This window comes from Cricetulus griseus, chromosome 2 (genome assembly GCF_003668045.3).
Source record: "Cricetulus griseus strain 17A/GY chromosome 2, alternate assembly CriGri-PICRH-1.0, whole genome shotgun sequence".
Lineage (NCBI taxonomy): Eukaryota > Metazoa > Chordata > Mammalia > Rodentia > Cricetidae > Cricetulus > Cricetulus griseus.
In genome coordinates, this window is record NC_048595.1 from 308,966,187 (window position 1) to 308,991,396 (window position 25,210).

The 25,210-nt window shown below is 36.4% G+C and overlaps 1 protein-coding gene and 1 pseudogene across 4 annotated transcripts in view; both read right to left on the bottom strand.

The window, feature by feature from the left end:
- LOC100768249 (DNA repair protein XRCC4) overlaps positions 1-25,210 on the bottom strand; it is a 214,286-nt gene that overhangs the window by 188,810 nt on the left and 266 nt on the right. For 3 of the 4 annotated variants that reach the window (XM_027401768.2, XM_027401767.2, XM_035440488.1), the window contains exon 2: positions 7,105-7,252. In XM_027401768.2, coding sequence (XP_027257569.1) covers positions 7,105-7,243 — 139 coding nt within the window. In that variant the 5' untranslated portion in view covers positions 7,244-7,252. Of the gene's footprint in view, positions 1-7,104; positions 7,253-23,466; positions 23,636-25,210 lie in introns of those variants that run through there. The other variant, XM_035440487.1, reaches the window with a different exon arrangement.
- Positions 22,298-23,306, bottom strand: LOC100773321 (annotated as a pseudogene).

Below are 25,210 nucleotides of genomic sequence, written 5' to 3' on the forward strand. Positions count from 1 at the left end.
AGTATTAAGAAAATATAGTGAACTAAGAAAAATCAACACTGAAATAATAACCTAATCATTCCCAAGAGATGGGGTAGGTGGTTTCTAGAATTCGGTGGATGTCTGTCATAGTTTAAGGGTGTTTGTTGCAAAATGTTATTGGTCATGGTCAGAGAGAAAACTAAGCAAAAGGAGATGACATTCAAAAATCTTGTTCTGAAAAGAAAAAAAAATGGGGATGCAGAAATAATAGGATAAAGGGTAGATTCTTGAATGTACTTTTAAACAAAAAAGCAACGACAGTTTTAAGTGATTTAATATACATTGGTATGGATTTTTGTATACTGACTTAAATTTAAGGTTATTTTTGCTATAATGTATACATGTTTCAACTCATTGTTTAAGGTATTGTATCTATGAAGTTTATTAAATAATGTAATGTCAATTTCTAGTTCTTGGAAGTTATTATTACAAACTAATTTAACTAAGAAATACAGGTTAGTAGGTAGTCATCTAACAATCTGTGCCCATGTTAAGTATGTTTTCAAGGTCAAACAGATATATTTTAGATAGGCAGATGGTCTTCAAACACTTAGAGACCTCTAGAATATGGCACTTAAGATATTTTAATAACAGAATGTTTTTCATGACAGTGAGACATATCATGTAATTCTTACTTGATCATTGTTCTTATTGTGTATAGCTTTACTTTGTTAAGTTTAAAACCTTCCCTTTCATTTAAGCAACACCCTGTTCTTATTGTATATAGTATTACTGTGTTAGAGTCAAAACCTTTCCTTTTTGTTTAGGTAAAAGGAGGGAAATGCTATGGGATAAACTTTTTGCACACTATAATGATGTGCCTCTGTCTAAGGCACCTTCTAATTGGTTTAATAAAGAGCTGAATGGCCAGCATCTAGAAAGGAGAGAATAGGTGGGACTTCCACTGAGAAAAAATTCTGGGAAGAAGAGAGAAAGGAGATGCCAGCAAGATGCAGAGCAAGTGGGACATACAAAATGGGAGAGAGGTCAAAGCCATGTAACAAAACACAGATTAATAAAAACAGATTAATTTAAGTTTTGAGATCTAGTTGGGAACAATCCTAAGCTAAAAGGAAAGATTTCATATTTAAAAAATAAGTCTCTGTGTCATTATTTGAGGGCTGGCAGCTGAAAAGAAAGTCAGACTACACCCATGCTTATAGATTGATAGAATTAATATTATGAAGACAATCACCATAATAAAGCAATTTACAATTTCATGCAATGCCAATCAAAATCCCCCTGGAATCCTTCATAGAAGTAGAAAAAAAGTTCCTATAATTTATATGGAACCATAAGAGGGAACAACTAGCCAAAGCAATCCTGACCTTAATGTGTAAGAGATTACAATATCAGATTTCAAGCTCTATTTCAGAACCACAGTAATTAAAACAGTATGGTACCAATACAAAATCAGACATGTTGATCAATGAAACAAAACAATAAGATGAAAACATGACTACATGTAACTACAACTATCAAAAACATACACTGGCATTAAAAAACAAACAAACAAAAAACCACATCTTTACCAAATCATGCTAAGTAAACTAGATGTCCACACATAGAAGATTGAAATAAGACCTGTATCTATCACCCTGTACAAAACTCAAGTCTAACTGGATTAAGACATAAGTGTTACACCTAAAAGGCAGAAACTGCTAGAAGGAAACATAGGCAGTACCCTACAGGATATAGGTGTAGCAAAGGACTTCTGAATAGTATTCCACTTGCTCAGAAATTAGGGCTAACAATTGGCAAGGAGATACACTTTAAACTAAACAGTTTCTGTACAGCAAAGGAAATGATCAAGTGGAGAGGAAGCCCAAAGACAGGGAGAATTTTTGCCACCTAGATATCTGACAAAGGATTAATATCCAGAATATAAAACAACACCACCAAAAACAATTCAAGAAAACAACGACCTAATTTTAAAAAAAAAAAAATGGACTATTGGTGTGAACAGAAATGTTCTCAAGAGAATAAATTAAAAATGGCTACGAAATATCTTAAATTTAAATTCAACATCCTAAGAAATTAGGGGAATGCAAATTGAAACAACTTTGAGGGTTTAGCTTACTATAGTCAGAATTGCTAAGATCAAGGGATCAACTAACAACAAATGTTGACAACAAAATGGGGACAGGATAATGCTCATTTAATTTGGTGGAACTAAAAGCTGGTACTAACATAATGGCAAATTCTAAAATATCTAAAAGTAGGTCTATCATCAATTAAGCCACTCCTCGCCATATGTCCAAAGGACTTCACATCTTACTTCATAGATACTTGCTCATCCATGTTCATTGATGCTCAATTCAAAAGAGTTAGGATATGAAAACAAAATAATCTTCTTTTAGCTGAGTAATGATAAATCAATTATAACATAATTCTATGCAGCTGTAAAGAAAGAGAAACAGTGAATTTATTTGTAAGTAAATAGATGGAACTAAAAAAATTATACTGTGTTAGATAACTTGGATTCAGAAGAAAAGATGCTATGTGTTCACACTTACTCATAAATCCTAGTTATATATCTTTAGATGTGAGCATATACCCTGGAATAACAACAGATACCAGGTATGTAATAAAGGATCATAGCAGGAAGAAAAGCAGGGAATAGTAGGACAAGTGTTATGAAGAATGAAATAAAAAAAAATGGGGAGGGAAGTTATGTGAGGGGAGAAAAGGAGGACATAGATATATGTATATGTACATATATTTGTATGTTTTTTTGTCTCCCCAGTTTACACACACACACACACACACACACACACACACACACACACACACACACACACACACGTGCACAGTGAGCTGATATTATCACTTGGGGTGATAATTTCCTCCACCAAGAGCTATAGACAATCTAACAAAACCTAAAGTGCCAAGCATGAGAAACCTCCTTTCAAGATGTTGGTCTGAAGAGTTGAATAGACTCTCCAAATAACACAGGGTATGTTGGTTGCCCTCGAATGCCTTCCTGAACTTCGACGTAAAACCAACCCTATTCCTGAAGACTCTACACACTCCAGACACAGGTTAGGAAGAGTCAAGATGAAACTGAACTAGAAATCTTCTCTCAGAACTAGCTCTTATATTATGTGAAGCTGACAGAAGGAATCAGTAGTCCTACCCAGCTGCCAAGGTTATGAACCACAATAATGAGCAGCTAGGCCAGATGTTCCCAAGGGTACAATACTGACACATATCTTGGGGGTAACAAGTAATTGTCTAATTGAACTTAAAGCCCACTCAATATGAGGGAATTTATAGCTTATAGTATAAAGCTAGCCAAGCACTTGAATCTGGTGGCATCATGTACCACAAATGAGAATCTACTGCTGCCACTTTCCTAAACCAGTATAACTTCTAACTCCATTCTGATTACTGAATATCCTGCTCCAACAGATAAGTGTAGCTCTCACCTGTCATCAAAGAAGCTTCTTTTGTAGAAGATAAAGAACATTACAGAAATCTACAATTGATAAAAATACAGAAAACAAGTGACTGTAGAATGTCCCATGCCAATAGATACACCTACAACAACAATTAAGGCTCAGGGAATATCAGGGAAGAGGGAGTGGAAAGATTATAAGAGCCAGAAAACCTGGATGTTTGCTGGGAGATAGTGTCTTCTATATATCACAGGGATGCTACACCCATGAAATCTCAAAATCATGACTGCTTAAAGACAAGCCTATATAACATCCAGCCTGGGTGGAAGAAATCTCAGAACTCCCTATTCCTAGATGAAATTTATGGCTGCTAAGAAAGGGAGTACCAGTCTTGTCCAGGGATGAGCCCCTAACAGTTTATCTAATAAGAAGAGGTCAGTCGTGAAAATACACACATACAAGCAACACTACATGGACTCAGCAGACTATATATACATAAAGAAACATATACATATATAAACATAAGGAAAAGGACATGAATTTGAGAGGGAGTGGAAAAGACACAGGAGGAAATGGTGTTAGAAGATGGTATAGAAATGATGTAATATAGAACTCATATAAAATTTATAAAAGGGAAATTAAACTTTTAAAAATTCAACATACAAAAGAACTATGCAAAAATGGGCTCTTTTTTTCAACTTTTGACCAAATATTTCCTATTTAAAGGGAACATGAAATTTTCATTGTCTATTCCAACCTCAAACTTAGAAAAATAACTGTTGCCAGCTTATTTTTTTTTGCTAGGAACTACAGCACAGTTGTATGCATTCATTGCTCTAAAACTGAATGGATGAAATGAAAACATGGTAACAATAAAATCCATTTAGAATAAAGCTGAATGACATTTTTAAAAGATGAGAGGGCAAACAAGAACATAAAAATGAGGACCTGTTCTCAGACTAGCAGAAAGTCCAAAAACATTATTTTGATAATATTTGTACATAGGTAAAGATACACTGAAAAAACGGTCCTATGTGTAAGTGAAGAGTGCACAGACTCATCCTAATCCATGTAGCAGAGTAGAAGACACCAACATGATGCCATTTGGAATATGGGTGGCCCCACATCAGAGACCAACTTACACAAAACCTTTCCTATGAATTCTGTAATGCTATTTCCATATAGTCCACAAAATACCTGTTTAGAAAACTTACACAGAAATCGAAATCTAAATATCTAAAACACTAAAATATTGGTAAGGCTTGAATCAATATCCAATAAACTTAAAGACACCTCCCACAGGTAGGCGATAAAAGTTTCTTGCTGTCAAAGCAATTATTTTACAAGGCACAAAGTGATCATCAATCATTAACCCACTTTGTGAAATAACCCTGAGACACAACACTCTGTAATACAGAAGTGATTGATGACAGGCCACATGATAATTAGGTCCCCAAACATTCATTAGATAAAGCATTGCTAATGGGAAAGAAATCAGCAAGCTTGGTGTGTGGGAGATTAAAACAAACCTCACATCCTTTCCATTAAAATGAAAAGAGAAAAATTATCCATAATTGATGGTTGCAGCAATCAAAAAGTTGAACAACTAAAACACAGGAAGAGGCATAGGAAGGGAACCTACTTTTCTGTTTCATTTAGTAATTGTTTCAATATTCCTAATTGTATAATGTCTTAAGGTACCATATGATATGTATGTAAGAAGCTTTAAGTAAACAAAGATACGTTAATATTTGCTTACACATTTGCCCTAATATTTAAACAAGAAAATATAAATGGATATCACAAAGCATAAAATATATGTAAAATCTAATACTTCATTGAATTATTCTGAAAATAAAATCATTACAGACTGCATTATTAAATTCCATGCTTCAAATGTGGTCACTACAGGAAACCAAATGTTGACATGCCACCACTGAATACAGAAAGAAGTCTCATATCACATTTAAATCATATCATATTAAATTACATTAGAGACCAAAATGATGACTGCACTGAATTTGTGATAAATGTGTAATGTAAATAAATAGGAAACTAGAGTTATCATTTATAAACATGCTAACTGTGAAGTAATCAGTTTGTTTTCTTTTTCTAACTAGTATTATATACAAAATTCTCTTCCCTAATTATCACTTACATATTTACATATGCATATACATATGCATGTATGTATCTATATCCATGTATATATAAATAGTCTTCTGACTTCACTCAGTCAACAAAGGTCCACACTGAGCCACTACCACAGTTTTAGCCATACATTCTCAACTCTTTCAAACAAGAGCTGTCATATGGGTACACTCACTCCATAGGGCTAGCATAAAAAATCTATCTCCCTCATTGCTACCCGGCCAGAAGCAGTCAGCATCTGTATTTCCCACAGGGAAATTTACATCTGAGATAGTTAACATAAGGAGTGCCGCATATAGTAATCCCTGAATTCCATTTGTTTTCCTCTAATAAAAAAGTAAAGTTTCTCATTTGCTGTGTGAAAGACAAATGAAAAAACTATAAGTCTGACTTCCTTTAAACTATGCTGGATTTGCACCAATAAAGAATGAAATAGAATTTCATGATGGATTTTAATTTTAGAAATAATAATTATAGTGATAAATCTCAGGGAAACTTTGTTAGAATATATAAATAGCATATAAATGAACTCTTAAATTTTCATCTACTATATCATTTATAACTCCAGAAATAATTGCTATATAGCCACAAACTTGTTTTTTGTAAAAAATGCTTAAGAAAAACATTAAATTCTTGTTATTTGAAAACAACATAATTCTAATTTTTAATTTTCTACCTGCCATAATCTGAGACTGACATGTTTCCCACTGTACTAATGAGAGAGCCTGCCATACGCTACATATGACTTGGGAGCCACTTACAGTTGAAAAGATCAGTAAAAACACAAGAACACGTCTATATGATAAAACTGTCCAATTTCCCATAAAAACATAACCGTTTCATTACAGTGTTAGGCTGTGGGTCTGTTCTGTTTTGTTTCATTTTGTTTTGTTTTTAAGCATAGTACATATCCATTCAAGAAGTAATTCAAGCTATCAACCAGATGAGATTAGACAGAAGCCTCTACACCTGCAATCCAGCAGAATCTCTTGGTCCCACAATCTACTTCCTCTGCCCCCCAAGTCTTTCCTTGGCCCCAGAGGAGCCCAGAGGCCCCAGAGGAGGAGCTATATGACAGACTTTGAAGTTCCTTGGTGGAGGGCCTCACTATCCCTAGGGAGGAGTGGGGGGGTTGGGGTGGGATGGGTGGAGAACCTGGGAGGATGGGAGGTCGAGGGAATGGGGGAGTAGATATGTAAATATGAGTAATTAAAAATAATTTTTTAAAAAATAAACTTAAAAAAATAAAGTGCTGTTCACCTTTGCTCTAAAGAGGTTGTTATGCAACTATGACGAAGTCCAAACAGTGAGACTGTCAAAGTGAGTAGTATTAGCTACTGTACATGGTGTCAACTCCAGAAAAAATAGCATCAAGTGCTACAGAGCTATACACAAATTAGAAATGCATAACATGGAAAATTGAACATTAATGTTACCTGTGTCCATGAAAAAACACGTTAACTGGAAGTCCCTGAGGACTAACGAGTAGGACATATTTAACTTTTACTTCAAACATGTTTGTTGTCAAGATTACCTGTCGCAGTCCAGGCTGAATGGCCATCAGTCAGGGTAATAACAAAACCAGATCCCACTGTTTCCTCCCAAGAAACTTGCAGAAAGTAAGTTATGTTGGGTTCAGAAGCAAGAGAGATTCTGCTCACTTTTCTTTCCATTCTGACTACCTTTAATGAAAGAACAAAATCAATATTTAAAAGGAGACAACAATCATCAAATGATGATAACTTTTATACTTGTCTTTCAGCTAGACAAATTCCGAAGAAACAAAAGTAAAATGCTGTATAAGAGAGCCAACCTCTGAACTCAGTCAGTCATAGCTTTGTTCGTTAATGACTTGCAGATTTTACAGATGAGAAAAACGGAAGCCCAAAATGGACAAGTTATCGGGTGAACTGATGAGCTAAATAAAATTACTATAGCAACATGAAGAAATTTTATATTTCCCTTACAGCAAGAGTAAATAGCATCCTCCAACAAAAGAACAGTTTCTTGGAATAAACATATTTGAGAAATGTATCCATACTATATTCCTGTTATAGATCATTCAGAATAGTAATTAACCATACTGATTTAATTTGTAATTCTATTTTTCAAGAGATATCCATTTGGAACTTTACACATCTTGACTACTACAAATACTTCTGTCATGAACATTCTAGAAATATCATTGCATCTGAGATTGGGGACCTCATTCCTACAAATGGAACTACTGGAACAGCAGATACCATGTGTTCAGTTTGGGCACTATATAGACAAGTTCCTTTAAAATTGTAACAAATTGTGATTTTTATATGAGAGTCCTAGGCAATTATTTCTTTTTGTTTCATTTTAGCCACATTGATGGACAAATTCTAGCATCACACTGTGATTTTAATTCACATCCCCTGATGAGTAATGGGTGCTGCATTCTTTACATATACTTATTAGATGTGAATATACTCCTATCTTCATCTTGGCAATCTTTATATTTTGTTTCTTTTTGTAACTGGTGTTCATATTAATCTGTTTTCATCTCTTCATGGTATGTTGTCTATAGAGGAGTACATATATATAAATATATGTATGTATTTTCCTACACTGTCAGTTTCTTTTTATCATTATGATGAAAAGACAGTAATTTTCCATATACCCAAATGGCAAAGCTTTACATTCATATCTCTTTCATCTAGATCTCTAGTCCATCTCCTATTTGAATTCATTATTGGACTAAATTTCTCAACAAATTTTATTTACTGGGTCACAGATTACTACAGCCTATACATGTAGGGGAAGCTGTACAGCTTCCCCTACATATACATGTGTGCACACACACACACACACATAGTTGTTAAAATTATATTGACCTGTTCAGCGTCACTGCTCAGAGTCATCTGACACCAGCGATCTGCAAGCCGGATTTGAATTCGGCAGCTGCAGGATCCAACAAACCGGACACTCCAGAGGCCCCGGTGACAGTTCCAACACTATCCACTGGCACAATGGGACCCAACACACCCGAACACCGAAGCCCCAGTAACAGTGCCACCTCCATCCACGAGAAGAGGACAGACATCAGAGTATTGGATCTGTTTGCATCTACCAGAAGGGAACCTTGGTCCCATACCCACCAGGAGAGCAAGAGACTCCTGCTATACCCACCACAAGAAAGGACGAGAAGAGGACAAGGTAAAAGCACATCCAACAACAGAAAACCCAATATGACACCACCTGAGACTAGGAACCATACAATAGCAAGACCGGAACATCACAATGCAGATGAAACAGAAGAGAATGACCTTAAAAACATCTTCAGGAAAATGATAGAGGACCTCAAAGAGGACATGAGAAAATTCCTTAAAGAAATGGAAGAAAAAAACAAACAAAAAATATAAGATATCAACAAATCTCTCAAGGAAACAGTTCAAGACCTAAAAATGGAAATAGAGACAATAAAGAAAACACAATCTGAGGGAATGCTGGAAATAGAAAAGCTGAGTAAATGATCAGGAACTACAGATGTAAGCATAACCAACAGAATACAAGAGATGGAAGAGAGAATCACAAGAGTTGAAGACACACTAGCAGAAATAGATTCATCAACCAAAGAAAATCTTAAGTCCAACAAATCCCTAACACAAAATATCCAGGAAATAAGGGATACCGTGAAAAGACCAAACCTAAGAATAATAGGTATAAAAGAAGGTGAAGAAATCTAAATCAAAGGCGCAGAAAACATATTCAACAAAATCATAGAAGAAAACTTTCCCAACCTAAAGAAAGACATACTAATGAAAATACAAGAAGCCTACAGAACACCAAATAGACTGACCCCCCCAAAAAAGGTCTCCTCACCACATAATAATCAAAACACCAAAAAAAAAAGAGAAAATAGTAACAGCAGCAAAGAAAAAAGGTCAAGTAACCTATAAAGGCAAACCTATCAAAATCACACCTGACTTTTCTATAGAAACTCTGAAAGCCAGAAGGTCCTACACTAAAAGACAATGGACGCCAGCCCAGACTACTATACCCTGCAAAGCTTTCAATCAATATAGATGGAGAAAACAAGATATTCCATGACAAAACCAGATTCAAACAATACATATCCACAAATCCAGACCTACAGAAAGTTCTGAAAGGTAAACTGCAACCCAAGGAAGTTAACTATAACCAGAAAAATATAGGCAATAGATAAGCCCACTTTACCAACAGCCAAAAGGAAAAATGGATAGAATCCCACACATGATCTCGCCACCATCACCAAATAAAGACAAACAAGAATGAACAATCAATGATCATTAACATCCATCAACATTAATGGTCTTAACTCGCCTATAATGGACAGAATCTTTCCTTCTGCTGCATACAAGAAACACACCTCAACTTCAAAGACAGACGGTAACTAAGAATTAAAGGTTGGGGAAAGATTTTCCAATCAAATGGAACCAAGAAACAGGCGGGGGTAGCAATCCTAATATCCAGCAAATTGAACTTTAAAATCAATCAAAAGAGATGAAGAAGATCATTTCCTACTCATCACAGGAGAAATCCATCAGGATGAAGTCTCAAATCTGAACATTTATGCCCCAAATACAAAGGCATCCACGTTTGTAAAAGAAACATTACTAAAACTCAAATCACACATAAAACCACACACACTTATAGTGGGAGACTTCAACACCCCATTCTCATCACTGGACAGGAACACCAGACAGAAACTTAACAAAGAAACAAAAGAATTAATAAAGTTATGGTCTTAACAGATGTCTATAGAACATTCCATCTAAATACAAAACAATTTACTTTCTTCTCAGCACCACATGGAACCTTCTCTAAAATCGACCACATACTTGGCAACATAGCAAACCTCACAGGTACAAAAAAATTGAAATAACCCCCTGTATCTTATCAGACCACCATGCTTTAAATTTAGAACTCAACAACAACATGAATTACAGAAAACCTACACACTCATGGAAATTAAGTAACACCCAATTGCAAAATTCATGGTTCCAGGAAGAAATAAAAAAAGAAATTAAAGATTTCCTAGAATTCAATGAGAAGGCAGACACAACATATCCAAACCTATGGGATACTTTGAAAGCAGAGCTAAGAGGAAAGTTCATAGCACTAACTGCCCACATGAAAAAACAGGAAAATAATCACACTAGAGAATTAACAGCACAACAGAAAGCTTTAGAAAATAAAGAAGCCAATACACCCCAGAGGAGCAGATGCCAGGAAATAATCAAATTGAGGGCTGAAATCAATAAAATGGAAACTAGAAGAACAATACAAAGTATCAATATAACAAAGAGTTGGTTCTTGGAGAAAACCAAGAAGACAAACCTTCAGCCAAAATTACCAAACAACAAAAAATGAACATGCAAATTAATAAAATCAGGAATGAAAAGGGGGACACAACAACAGACACAGAGGAAATCCAGAGAATCATCAGGTCATAATTTGAAAACCTGTATTCCTCAAATTTGAAAATCTAAAGGATATGGGCAATATTCTGGATAAATTTCACTTACCAAAATTAAATCAAGAACAGATAAGTAGGGCTGGAGAGATAGCTCAGAGGTTAAGAGCACCGACTGCTCTTCCAGAGGTCCTGAGTTCAATTCCCAGCAACCACATGGTGGCTCACAACCATCCATTATGAGATCTGGTACACTCTTCTGGTGTGGAGATATACATGGAAGCAGAATGTTGTATACATAATAAATAAATAAAATCTTTAAAAGAAAAAAAAAGATGAGCAACTTAAATAGACCTATAACCCCTAATGAAATTGAAGCAGTCATCAGAAGTCTCCCAACCAAAAAAAGCCCAGGGCCAAAAGGCTGCAGTGCAGAATTCTACCAGAAATTCAAGAAACAGCTAATACCAATTCTCCTCAAAGTATTCCACACAATAGAAGCACAAGGGTCATTGCCAAACTCTTTTTATGAGGCTCGAATAACCTTGATACCCAAGCCACACAAAGACACAACTAAGAAAAAGAACTACAGACCAATATCCCTCATGAACATTGATGCAAAAATTCTCAATAAAAATACTGGCAAATCGAATCCAAGAACACATCAGAGAAATCATCCACCACGATCAAGTAGGCTTCATTCCAGGTATGCAAGGATGGTTCAACATATGAAAATCCATCAATGTAATCCACCATATAAACAGACTGAAGAAGAAAAACCACATGATCATCTCACTAGATGCTGAAAAAGCCTTTGACAAAATCCAACACCCCTTCATGATAAAGGTCTTGGAGAAATCAGGAATAACAGGTACATACCTCAACATAATAAAAGCAATATACAGAAAGCAGAAAGCCAACATCAAATTAAATGGAGTGAAACTCAATGCAATTCCTCTAAAATCACTCACAAGACAAGGCTGTACACTCTATATATACCTCTTCAATATTGTCCTTAAAGTTCTAGCTAGAGCAATAAGACAACAAAAGAAGATCAAGGGAATACAAATTAGAAAGGAAGAAGTCAACTCTCACTATTTGCAGATGATATGATAGTCTACATAAGTGACTAGAAAAACTCTACCAGAGAACTCCTACAGCTGATAAACACCTTCAGCAAAGTGGCAGGATACAAGATTAACTCAAAAAAAATCTGTAGCCCTACTATATACAGATGATAAATGCAATGAGAAAGAAATCTGAGAAACATCACCCTTCAAAATATCCACAAACAATGTAAAATATCTTGGGGGTACCACTAACCACAAAAGTGAAAGACATGTTTAGTAAGAACTTTGAGTCTCTAAAGAAAGAAATTAATGAAGATACCAGAAAATGTAAAGATCTCCCAAATATATACACTGGAACAAAGAGAACATCTTCAACAAATGGTGGTAGCATAACTGGATGCAGAAATATAGAATACTACAGATAGACCCAAGCCTTTAGCCCTGCACAAAACTTAAATCAAAATGATCAAAGACCTCAACATAAACCCAGCCACACTGAACCTATTAGAAGATAAAGTGGGAAATACCCTTGAATTAATTGGCACAGGAGACCACTTGCTGAATGTAACATCAGTAGCACAGACACTGAGAACAACAATTGATAAATGGGACCTCCTGAAACTGAGAAGCTTCTATAAGGCAAAGGACACAGTCAGCAAGACAAAACAGCAGCACACAGACTGGGAAAAGATATTCACTAATCCCATATCTGACAGAGGATGGATCTCCAAAATATACAAAGAACTCAAGAAGCTAGTCTCCAAACACCAAACAATCCAATTAAAAAGTGGGGTACAGAACTAAATAGACAATTTTCAATAGAGGAATCTAAAATGGCTTAAAGACACATAAGAAAGTGTTCAACATCCTTAGCCATCAGGGAAATGCAAATCAAAACAACTCTGAGATACCATCTTACTCCAATCAGAATGGTTAAAATCAAAAACACCAATGACAGTTTATGCTGGAGAGGATGTGGAGAAAGGGGAACACTTCTCCACTGTTCGTGGCAGTGCCAGCTTGTACAGCCACTTTAGAAATCAGTATGACGACTCCTCAAGAAAATGGGAATCAGTCTACCACAAGATCCAGCAATTTCACTCTTAGGCATATACCCAAAAGAAGCACATTCCTACAACAAGGACATCTGGTCAACGATGTTCATAGCAGCACTATTTGTAATAGCCAGAAACTGGAAGCAGCCTAGATGCCCCTCAACCGAAGAATGGATAGAGAAAATATGGTACATTTACACAATGGAGTACTACTCAGAAGAAGAAAAAAAAAAAAAAAATGGAATCTTGAAATTTGCAGGGAAATGGATGGAACTAAAAGAAACCATTCTGAGCGAGGTAACCTAATCGCAAAAAGACAAACATGGTATGTACTCACTCATATGCCGATTTTAGACATAAAGGATTACCAGCCTACAACCAACACTGCCAGAGAAACTAGTAAACAAGGAGGACCCTAAGAGAGACAAACATTGTCCCCTGGAGAAGGGGAAAGGGTCATGATCCCCTGAGCAAATTGAGAGCATGGGAAGAGGGGGGAAGGAGCTACAAGAATGAGGAGGGAAGAAGAGGAAGGATGCAGAGGTCATGAGAAAGCAGAAAGTTTAAGTCAGGTGTAGATTAGAAGAAAGGATATGTGATAGGTAGGGTTTTAGTTGGGGGGGGTGGTAGGGGAGAAAGGGAGGGAGAAGGGAACTGGGATTGTCATGCAATTCAATCTTGTCTCTAATTCAGATTTAAAAATGATTAAAAAAATTATATTGACTAGGCGATTTGTTCTCTTGATCTAATACATTTATAATCTGACTCAACTAAAAATCTGGAAAAGCTTCCAATGATTTATGTAAAATGTTGATCAGCACAACCTCAGGCATAGACCTTAGAAAGCTGCTACTGGCAAAACGGCCCAATAAGACATCAACCATCAGTATTACTCCACTATCCCATTCCCATCTCCATCCAGGAGTCACAAAGATCAACCATAAGTGTCCTTGGTCACACCCACTTAACTCTCCATCTAACAATATGTGTATGGGTGGGGCTTAAAAGTGAAACTGAGACTTAGTGATCTTATTCTCCATTTTTAGGATTAGAGGTTCTTTTACTATGAATTCTAGTGATACTTTTAGTAAATCACTTTGGAGCTAGATTTTCTTGAGTCACACTGGATGGGGTTAAGATGTATTATTTAGTTTAAATAAAGTTTTATTATGTTTTATCTATAATCCACTTATACCTGGGTTGTATGTGTTCCATTAAAATATGCTTAATGAGATGTTTCAGCAGCAGATAGATAAGATTGCCTGTCATCAATCCTGATGATCTGGGTGGGATCCTGGGAATTCATGTGACAAAAGGGGAAATGCAAGAAAGGACTCCTGCAAATCGTCCTCTGACTTTCAAACATACCACCAACATACCACACGCATTACCAACACATACATGTAGTAAATAAGGAAAATAGATACATGCTTAATAGTAAAAGATGCTAATAAAAAGAAATCCAATTAAAATTTAAAATATGCAAGGAAAAATATCATAAAAATAAAAACCAAAAATAAAGTATGAACTTCAACAATAAAAATTATTACAAAGAATTTTTCTATAATCACATAACATGAATTCTGTTCCAGCTAATCCTTTAAAATCTAAAAGAAGGGGTTAAAAAGATGGCTCAGTAGTTAAGATCATTGGCTGCTTTGTCAGATGAGCTAGTTTTGATCCCCAGCACCTTCGAGGCAGCTACCAACTGTCTGTAAAGCTAGTCCTCGGGGAACCCATGCCCTCTTCTGGCCTCTTCTAGCCTCTTCTTTGCTGCATGGCCATGGTATACCCACACAGGCTCAGACAAAATACCCACATTCATAAAACAAAATCAAAATCCCCCTCAAAGTTTTTAAAGTTCTAAAAGAATATTCTCTTTTCTCTTGTTTAAGAAAGGGAGATATAAAATATAAAAAATAAATATAAAATAACAATATATTATTCAAAAAGGCAATCATAAAATACAAAAGTATATTGACAGGTAAATTGGCATTGAGTAAAATTTTTTTCAATTGCAAATTTGTAAAATCATGAGTTTCAAGTTAATACTAGTATACTATCTTAAGTCTCATAATATATAAATTTTCAAATTAATTTGAAAATAGGAAGAACCTATGTGGCTCCCCCTTCACAAACAAGGCTAACTTATTCTAAACCTCTATCTTCTGTGTTCAAGAGGGTAATTATAGTGTCACAGCTTAACCTTCCTACAGGGAAGTGTGCCAAGAGCTCAGAGACAATCCAAATTAAAAGAAAAATGTCTAAATTTAAATATTCAACACCTCATGAATGATAAATTATCAAAGTAATTCCTATCTGGTTTAACAGGAAAAATATTATTCTTCCTAAAGATATCAAATGAAATAATAATTTTACCCACTTCAAATGTAAAAAAAAAAATCAAAACATTTAAGCTTGAATTCCATCCAGCCATTATAATCACTAAATACAAAACATACTTCAGATGTTTAAACTATTCCTATAGTGTAGTGCTTTTTGCACAGATGTAATCAATTCCAAAATGCCTGATCCATTTGTGAATGTTTACCTTTACATCAACTAGTCAACACACTTCTGAGACCTCAGCATCTCATTATTAACCCACCTGTTCTTGGTTTGCTTTGCTTTGGGGTATTTAGCTGGGTTCTTTATATATTCTATTCTATCTATTAAGTCTCTATCAAATATACAGCTCACACAGATTTTCCCCTAATCTGGGGCTATCTCTTCACCTATATCAGTGTTTCTCAACCTGTAGATTGTGACCCCTTTGGAGGTCAACTGGCCTTTTCATAATAGTCACGTATCAGATATCCTACATGTTAGATATTTACAATATGATTCATAACAGTTGCAGAAGTACAGTCATGATGTATCAACAAAAAAAAATGTATGGTTGGTGGTCCCCACAACACAAGGAACTGTATTGAAGAATCACAGTATTAGGAAAGTTGAGAACCATGGTTCTCTATTCTCTTTTGCTTTACAAAAGCACAATTTTATTCACTGCAATCTCACTTGTCAGTTCTGGGGATTATTTCTTGAGGACTGGAGTTATTTTCAGAAGTTCTAACCTACAGCTACATCTTGAAGTGTTTCTCTATTTATTTTCCCTAACAGTTTCAGGATTTCAGGCCTTACACTAAAATTTAGCACAAATGGACTTTGGGAGGCCATTCCCTATGGGGGGCTGCTATTGCAGCCCAGATACAACAAGGAGGGCCCAGACCCTCCCCCAAATTATATGACAGACTTTGAAAGTCCCTAGTGGAGGGCCTCACTATCCTTGGGGAGGAGTTGGGGGATGAATTGGGGGGAGGTTGGTAGGGAACATGGGAGGATGGGAGGGCGAGGGAATGGGAGGATGGATACGTAAATATGAGTAGTAATTAAAGAATTTAAATAAAAAATAGTAATAAAAACTTAATTATCATTTAATTGAGTTTGGAGCAGGCTAGCAGACATGGATCTAGTTTCATTCTTCTATATTTAGAAGCCCAGTTTTCTGCCAAGTGTGGTGGCTCGTGCCTTCAATTCCAGCACTGAGAAGGCAGAGGCAGGCTGATTGATCTGAGTTTGAGACCAGCCTGGTCTGCAAAGCGAGTTTCAGGACAACCAGGGCAATTACAGAGAAGCGCTGTCTTTAAAAAAAAAAGAGGAAAAAGGAAGGAAGAAACCCAGTTTTCCATTACCACTTGTTAATGATCCTGTCTTTTCTCCAGTGGGTGTTTCTTGCATCTGGGTGGCCAGGTGACTATAGCTTTGTGGGAAATTTTCTGAATCATTTATTTTTATCCAGTTGAACTTTCATATGAATTTACTGTTCTTTCCGTTTCTGTGAAAAATGTTATTGTAAATTTTCTGGGTACTGAATTGAATCTCTGGTTCACTTTTATGCTTCTTTATGAATATGAAAATCTTTCCATCTTCTAGAGTCTCCAATGATTTCTTTCTTTCTTAGTCTTTTTTAGTTTTCCTAAAAACAAATGGGGGGGACTGGGTGTTATGAAGTCCTACTGTCCTCAAAGTTGAATATGCTATGTGCCTGAGGATGACCTTGAAGGGATCAGATCTCCCTGCCTCTACCTCCCAACTGCTGAGATCACAAGCATATGACACTACACCCAGTATTTTGTGGTGGAGGGGAAGGAAGCCAATGGAACTTGAGTACTTAGCAAGCACTCTGTTGAATGAGCTACATCTGTAACTCAGGAGCACTTAATGCATTAAAACTGGAATTCGGGGGATAGGGAGAAAGTTTATTGATAAAGTTTTTGTCACACAAACATGGCAGAAACTAAAAGATTCCAGGGGCTCACTGGCCAGCCAACCTTATCTAATGGGCAAGCCTCTGTTTACAATGAGAGATCTTGACTCAAAAATGAAGATGTCCACAGCTCCAAAGGAATAACACCCAAGGTTGGCCTCATGCCTTCAGATACTTGCAATCATATGTGCATATGCACACACATCAATACACACAAAAGGAAAAACACTGTAACTTTCGATATGAGGTAGGTACAAAAACTACTTTTAAATGCCATATTTTGCTTCTATATGCGTACATCAACACAAGGGGACACGGAGATATGTGCTCAAGCATACACACACACACACACACACACACACACACACACACACACACTTATTTCTTCTCACAGATGCCTGCAGAGTCATGACTATTGCTAGCATTAAGTTTGTGAAAGCAAAATCCAGCAATCTACATCACAATAAAACAGACTGTTTCATCACTTTTTTAATTCCATATTTAGAATCGTTAACAAATTACTAAATATAGAGACAAATCCATTTAAAATTCAACATTACAGATGCCTGTCAGTCACTCATTATTCCACAGTAAAATAAAGGGTTTTAAGTTCAATAACAGTAAAAAGACAGCTAAGAATGAGATCCATTCCAAAAATATATTTGAATTGTTAACATTTTAACTATTTTCCACTTTTCTCATCAATTCAATAATTGACAAAACTAAGCTAATTTTATTTTAAAGAAATGCTGTTTTAGGATAAAGGCTTGAAATTGAGATGGAATCTGTGAAAGAATTCCATAGTGCACTGGCTGGTGAAGCAAGGCTATGAGAAACATATTTAAGTGGCACACATAATAAGCTCACTCACTCACATGTGACAACAGTTTATCCTGTAAGTAAGCTGTGCCTCAGAAACCTCTGGAATGTATTTTTCAAATTACGTCTTAGGGTCTTGATAATTAATATACAATTGAACTAGTTTCTTAAATACTTCTTTACTGAGACTTCCCTCTCATTAAATATCATATACAAAATAACCAAGAATCAAGCCCAGTAACAGATGAGAGTCCGAAATTCTTTTAAGATGCAGCTATAGCAAATCAACCATATTTTTGCTCTTACCAGCCCTGTACACAAAAATAGCCAGTGTTTTGCCCCAGGGCTACATGGAGAAAATGGGTGGAATCCTCTTCAGAGAGGTTGATTGACGGGCTGTAAGAGAGCCCATGTGTTGTTTCCTAAGAGCACTAAAGGATACATTAGTATCAGCACCTCTCTCAGCCAAAGCCAGGGATCTAAGAGGAACTTGCAGGTGGATCCACTTGGGTCCCACCCCAATTTGTCCATCAGTAGCTTTATTGAGAGCTCAGAACAGTTGAGAATTGAGAAGCTTATCTTTAGTACTTTGTGCCTTTGATGCATGCCCTCTCTCTTAGAAGACTAATACGCTGTTGGCTGGTGTGCAATTGATGTGATCTTAGTCTGAACAAATACCATTCACAGTTGCTTCTGAATAAACAAGACACTTTTTAAATTAGTTTACAAAGCATTTTGTATGCCCTTTTGGATGCTGATAAGGAGCAGTGCAGAAGCCAGCGCTTAGGTCAGCTCAAGTTAGTTACAACACTATCATTGAGAACACCATTTTGAACTTGGGATTCTTTTCTTGCTCTTAATAGTCAGTTATGACTCCTCTTCAAGCTGCTTGGACTGCAGGTGTTCAAATTCTGCAACTCTGCCAAGGAGTTGTACTTACAAACTGGGAGGGGATAAATGCATGTTTCTAATGAAGCAATTACTTAAGTGGCCCCTTGTCAAAAAAAAGTAGCCTGATACCTAAAGTGAATTCAGAATAAAATATATAGAACCAGCTGTCAGCAGTCTATAATTGAATTCTTGCTATTATTTTGTTAGAGTTTACTTTTTAAAAGGGGGAAAGAAAACATAATTGCAAACCAAAAGTATGATGACAAATTTTTTAAAGCCTTATCACAGTTTTAAAATTTCAAAACAGGGACATTCAGAAGTTTTAGACAAAAAGGCAGACACATCAGAACCACTACACTGCATTTACCTTTGTGTCCATGTGCAGACAAGCAGAGGCCAGAACAGGCCTTTGGGTGTCTTCCTCTATTGCTCTCCGCTTTATTAAAGCCTGATATAAGGTCTCTCACTAAAGCATAAGCTGATGTTGTATGCTGGACTTAATGTCAAAGAATATTTTGTGTCTGCTGTCTCTACCCCACAATGCTTGGGTTATGGGGACACTCAGCTACTATTAATGTGGGTGCTGGTTTTGAACTCCAGTCCTCATGCTTGCAGTCCAAGTGTCTTACTGATTGAGCCATCTTCCCAAACCCTACATTTACTTTTGTGTGAGGTGATCTTTTTGTTTGTTTGGTTGGTTCATTGATTGGTTTATGATCTACATAGCTCAGAAAATCTTAGAACTTATACTTTTGCAAAGGAGAACAGGGCTTTATTAGGATTTAGGTCAATGGTTCAATTCAGCATGAGCATTTATCACCAACAGAACACAAAATAAATCTTTTACTTAGGTTTTAGGTCTTCTTCTCCCTAGAGTTATCCAAATTGTATTAAGGGATATGGTTGAAATTGCTGCCGGGAACGTAAGAATATAATTACTCATCTAATTAGGAATGTAAGTACTCGTGTGCTGTTAGGAGAGTTTATGACTATTTAAACCTCATAAAATTGCTGTTGGCTGACTAAAAATGTTGAATATTGGTAGTGTCCTACGATTCTTAAATTTTGCATGTTGTGGCTCAGTTGTAGTAGTAACAACTTGGAACACTGCATAGGGTTTTCTCCTCAAGATTGATTTTCGTTTCCTTTATACCCTGATGTTATTCATTTTCTTGTTTCCCATTAAAAACAGGCAGATAAATGAGGACAGTGTAAATGTTAGGTTTGCAGGAGGCAGTGCAAGTCCCACTCCTTTTCGACAAAATCACTTCTAATTAAATCTCAGTTCTGTGCCTCATCACATTATTAAAATAAGAATGAGTTGGACTGATGATATCTTATGGGAGAGGACCCCGACTCTGCTGAAATTAAAAGAGAAGGAAAGTATGAACAGATGGGCTTAATAAATTCTTGGAATTCACATTTTTCCCGTTGATGTTCTTATTCTCTATTTGTAATCTTCAGGATAAGATGGTACATTTAGAATCCTGCAACGTAATGTAATATATTTGACATATATTTTAAAAAAACAATAGTCTGACCAATATCTGGAAGCAAAGACTGAAAAAAAAAACCAGGAACCAGTAAAAATACTAATTCTGTAATCCATGCAATAAAATCTACAGTGGCTAATAAAAGAGAAATCCAAACAAGACACAATCAATGTACTAACAGGAAAGGCAAGAGACTTGGAGATTCCAGATATGTTTTTTAGGCAGAGTGAAGAAGATATGGTGATGGACTTGGTGGAATATAAAAGAAAGGATTCGGTGTTTCTCTTTGTAACAGTCCTGGCTGTGCTGGCACTCCTTTATAGACCAGGCTGGCATGGAATTCACAGAGATCCATCTGCCTCTGCCTCCTGCATGCTGGGATTAAAGGTGTGCACCCCCACCACCTAGCTCAATTTCAAAGAGATAACTTACAGAAACTGGCTGCACACTGTTGCCACTAACCAAAATGAAAACATATAAAACAGGTTTGGAAGGAAAACTGTTCACTTTGAGATTATTGTAGTTTGAATAGGAATGGCCACCATATTCTCATAGATTTGAATGTTGTGTCACCAGGAAGTTGCAATATTAAGAGGTGTGGCCTTGTTGGAGGAAGTATGTCACTCGTTTGAGTTTTGAGGTTTCAAATGCTCAAGCCAGGCCCAGTGTCTCTATTCCTGATGCCTGCCAATCCAGGCAGGCATAGAACTCTCTGCTCTTCTCCAGCCACGTTTCCCACGTTTCCCATCATGTCAATAACAAGCAAACCAGGTGAATGTTTTCCTTTATAAGAGTAGGTATAATCTTGGTGTCTCTTCACAAGAATAGAAATCCTAAGTATGACAGGAAATGTTTGTACTGCCCTTTTTAAATGCAAAAGGAGGGGCTGCAAAGAAGACTAGCAGCTAAGAGCACCTGCTGCTATTGCAGGGGACCTAGGTCTGCCTCCCAGTACACACATAAAGCAGCTCCCAACTGTCTAACTCCAGATCCAGGGAACTAACAACCTCTTCTGGTCACCCTGGGATCCTGCATCTATATGGTGCACATACAGAGGAGCAGGCATGTATGTGTGTGTGACTGCGCATGCATACACACACACACACACACACACACACACACACAGGCACACAGGCACACAGGCACACAGGCACACAGGCACACACACAGATACACACACAAACATGCACATACTCAGTAGTTTTTAAATAAATTTTTAAATAAAAATTTTAAATTACAAATATCAATGCTCAGATAGACAACTAGATGGTAAATAGCATTAGAGAAAGAAGTAATGAGAAATATGAATGTGTAAAAATGATATATGAATACTTTAAGTTTAAAGACTTGATACCATCTAAAGGAGACAAAAATGGAAAGGGGCATAAAAATAATGAGTAATAGAGCACTTCAACAACAAATGTTTGGGAAGAACAAAAGGATTCAGCAAAGCAAGTCTAAAAGGAGAAACCAAGGAGATAGGAAGAAAAGCATATGACCATGGCCAGAAGATCAAGTTAAAACAAAAAGAAAAAAATATCCTGGGGAAGGAAGTGATCAATTGATAGGCCAAAGATGACCATGATAGGAGATGATCAACATCTGGAGATCACTAGTGACATTAAGAAGAGAATCTTGGTGCTGTATGGGAGCAGAAGTTATTTTGAAGAATGAACCATGAAACATTAGAAACTAGGACAAAAAAAGAGAACTACACAGAAATTTTATTGCTGAGGAAAGTAAATAGATGTTGTTGAAATGTAAAAAGATTAAGAGAATCATTTTTTCTTATTAATACAATATGTATTTGTCTTCTTTCCATCAAACCCTGAGTAAAGTACATTGCCCAGACTTCCTCAGGAGGTGCAGCAAAAGAACATACAGGACAGACAAGCCATGAAAGAACTATGGGAGGTGGAAGTGGAGACAGCTGCTTCACATGGTGAAGAGGATGAGAAAGGCAAAAGAGCCGCATGGCCTCTGAGAGAACAAAGCCCAGAATCTCATAGATCTGTTGCTTCAGAGAAGAGTTCTTAGCATAACCAATGATGAGGCTTCCCAAAACAGTCCCAATCCCAGTACCAGAGCCAAACACCACACTTGTAACAGGGCCAGACCCAATCAACTTGGCAGCTGTGTTGATGTCCCTTGAAACAACACTGGGTTGGAAGCTGCTGCTAGGGATGAGTAGGGTCAGAGGATTCGGGACTGCCAAGCTCTTGAAGCCCCCAGCTGTCAATGTCGTGGTCGATTCAATTCCACTGCACACAGTAGATGAATCAGCAGCTGAGAGGTGCTTCCAGGAGCAGGTAGAGAAGAACTTGAAGCAGACACACATTTTTTGAGCCGGGAGGGGCATGGCAAGGCAGGGGAGCTGCTCCCAGGGTAAAGAGGGCAGCTAGAAACATTTCTTAAGATGAAAGCTATAACACAACACTTCATTCAAACAAAATTGTCATGCCATAATCTAGGAGTCATGGAGGAAGAGAATGAAACACATAGAGACCAGGAATCAGTCAAAGCCTCAGTTTAGGTATTTGTTTGAGAATCAGAAAAAGTACAAAAATAAATAAATACATGGGTGGGCAGATGATAGATAAATAAAAATAAAATCCACTAATATACTTTGAGTAGTATTAATAACTAAAGTAAAAAGAAACAACAAACAATATCAGAAATCAAGAGAAAAATGTAGAGAATGGGGTATGGCAGTATAAAAAACTGAACTAATTTTTTAACCTTTTATTGTGTGAATAATATATGAAAATGAATCATTTTTCCATTATTAGCCCTGGAGAAATATATATATATATATATATATATATATATATATCATAACACTTACTATTTACCAAACACTCAAGTAAATTACTTACTTGTATTTCCTCATTTAATCCTTATGACAGTGAGGAAAGCTAAATGCCGTCCTCCAGAAAATTTTAAATCACTCGGTGGATATCCATACATGAAAATTGAAAATACTCTTCCAAAAGTATTCCAGAAGAAAACAATAGTTTGTATAATGGAATGACATGGTCAAGTTTTACTGTTTGGAGGAAAATGACCCAAGATGATTCTAAATAAGAAATTTACCGCAGAGCTACCAGAAGGAAGAAAAAAAAAAAAAGAACAAAAGAAAGAAAGAAATCATTCACTTCAATCAAAATCAGGGTCTCTGTGTGCCTAATTACCTTGCAACTTCACCATAGGTCTTACTATTGGATTAATTCTGCTAATTTACCTGAATACAATAAATACCATACACACACGTTCAGTTTTATAACCTGACAGTATCTACTTCTATGGATAACTTAACAATTGACAAACTCTATTTGCTACTACTCTGAAGTTAAGGTCTGTAAGAAAGCATGGCCTAAATTGTCCATAAATGTAACAAACCAATTACCATCTTTAACAACTTTAGTTTCCTGTACTCTTTACTAGAGCCTGAAGCATAGCCTCCTACAGAAATATCAATCTGGGACATCAAAAGGTAGCACTTAAAAATCTTTACATGAATAAAGACATTCATAACATCTACCAACACTTTTCATTACTATAGAAGCTAAACTTATGGAGCTGCAGAACATATTTCCTACATTTGGAACATTCTTTTTCTTCAACTTGAATAGCAAGGTATAACACAAAAGCAACTTGAAATTATTAAATAACATGTGGAAGGTACTATATACTTAATCGTTTCCTATTGCCCTCTTCCCTGTTCCCCCATTAAAATTCTCAAAAAAAAAAAAAATCCCTTCCATTGCTGCAGTCTTGATACCACTAATAAGGAAGATCGTTAATTTGAATGTTTGATGAACTTTTAGCAACTGTGTATAGTTGATTTTAAAAATCTAGTTATAATTTCAAACAAAATCTTAGATGCCATACAGTAACAAATGCAATCACATATAGCACTAAGTAAAAAGTACTGTGTTCCTCTAAGTATTAGATTCTCATGATGCAGTTAAATAGGGCTCATAAATCAATGTATTACATCCATTTCCTTCACCCATGCTTTCTACACAACTTCCAAACTAATATATTAAAGAATAGGTAACATTCTGAATAAAAAAAGAAAACCATCCTGTCTAAGAAAAAAGTTTACAGGTTTCCGTAATTGCGATAACTTATAAGAGTGAAAAATTGCCCGACTTCAAAATTGTTCCAAGAACTATATATAATTGAACACAACAAATCACACCTTCCCCATATCTACAAAACTCTTATGTTAAACTGGAGGTAAAGCAGTGCCTCAGCTAATGGCATTATACTAGGCAATTACTCCCCTCAGAAATGGGCCGTTCCTTTCCAGTAGCTACCACAGAGTTCTTTCCCTCTCTTCAGGGCCTAGAATGTCCAAGTCCCGGATGCAAAGCATGCAAAAAGGACAGGGCCTGGTAAAGAGTAGTGGAGTTGGTTCCACAAACTGATCACAGCCTTCTGAATACAAGTGTCCATCACAAAGAAATACAGCATATTTCCAGCGAACCTCTCTTGGAAGTCCATTTGACACAAAAAGAGAAACTTAACAGGGATCCCAACAGGTGCACACCTTAGGAAACCCTGAATGTCCCCTAGGGTCCACAAACAAAAGGTTCAGAAGTCATAAACAGGATG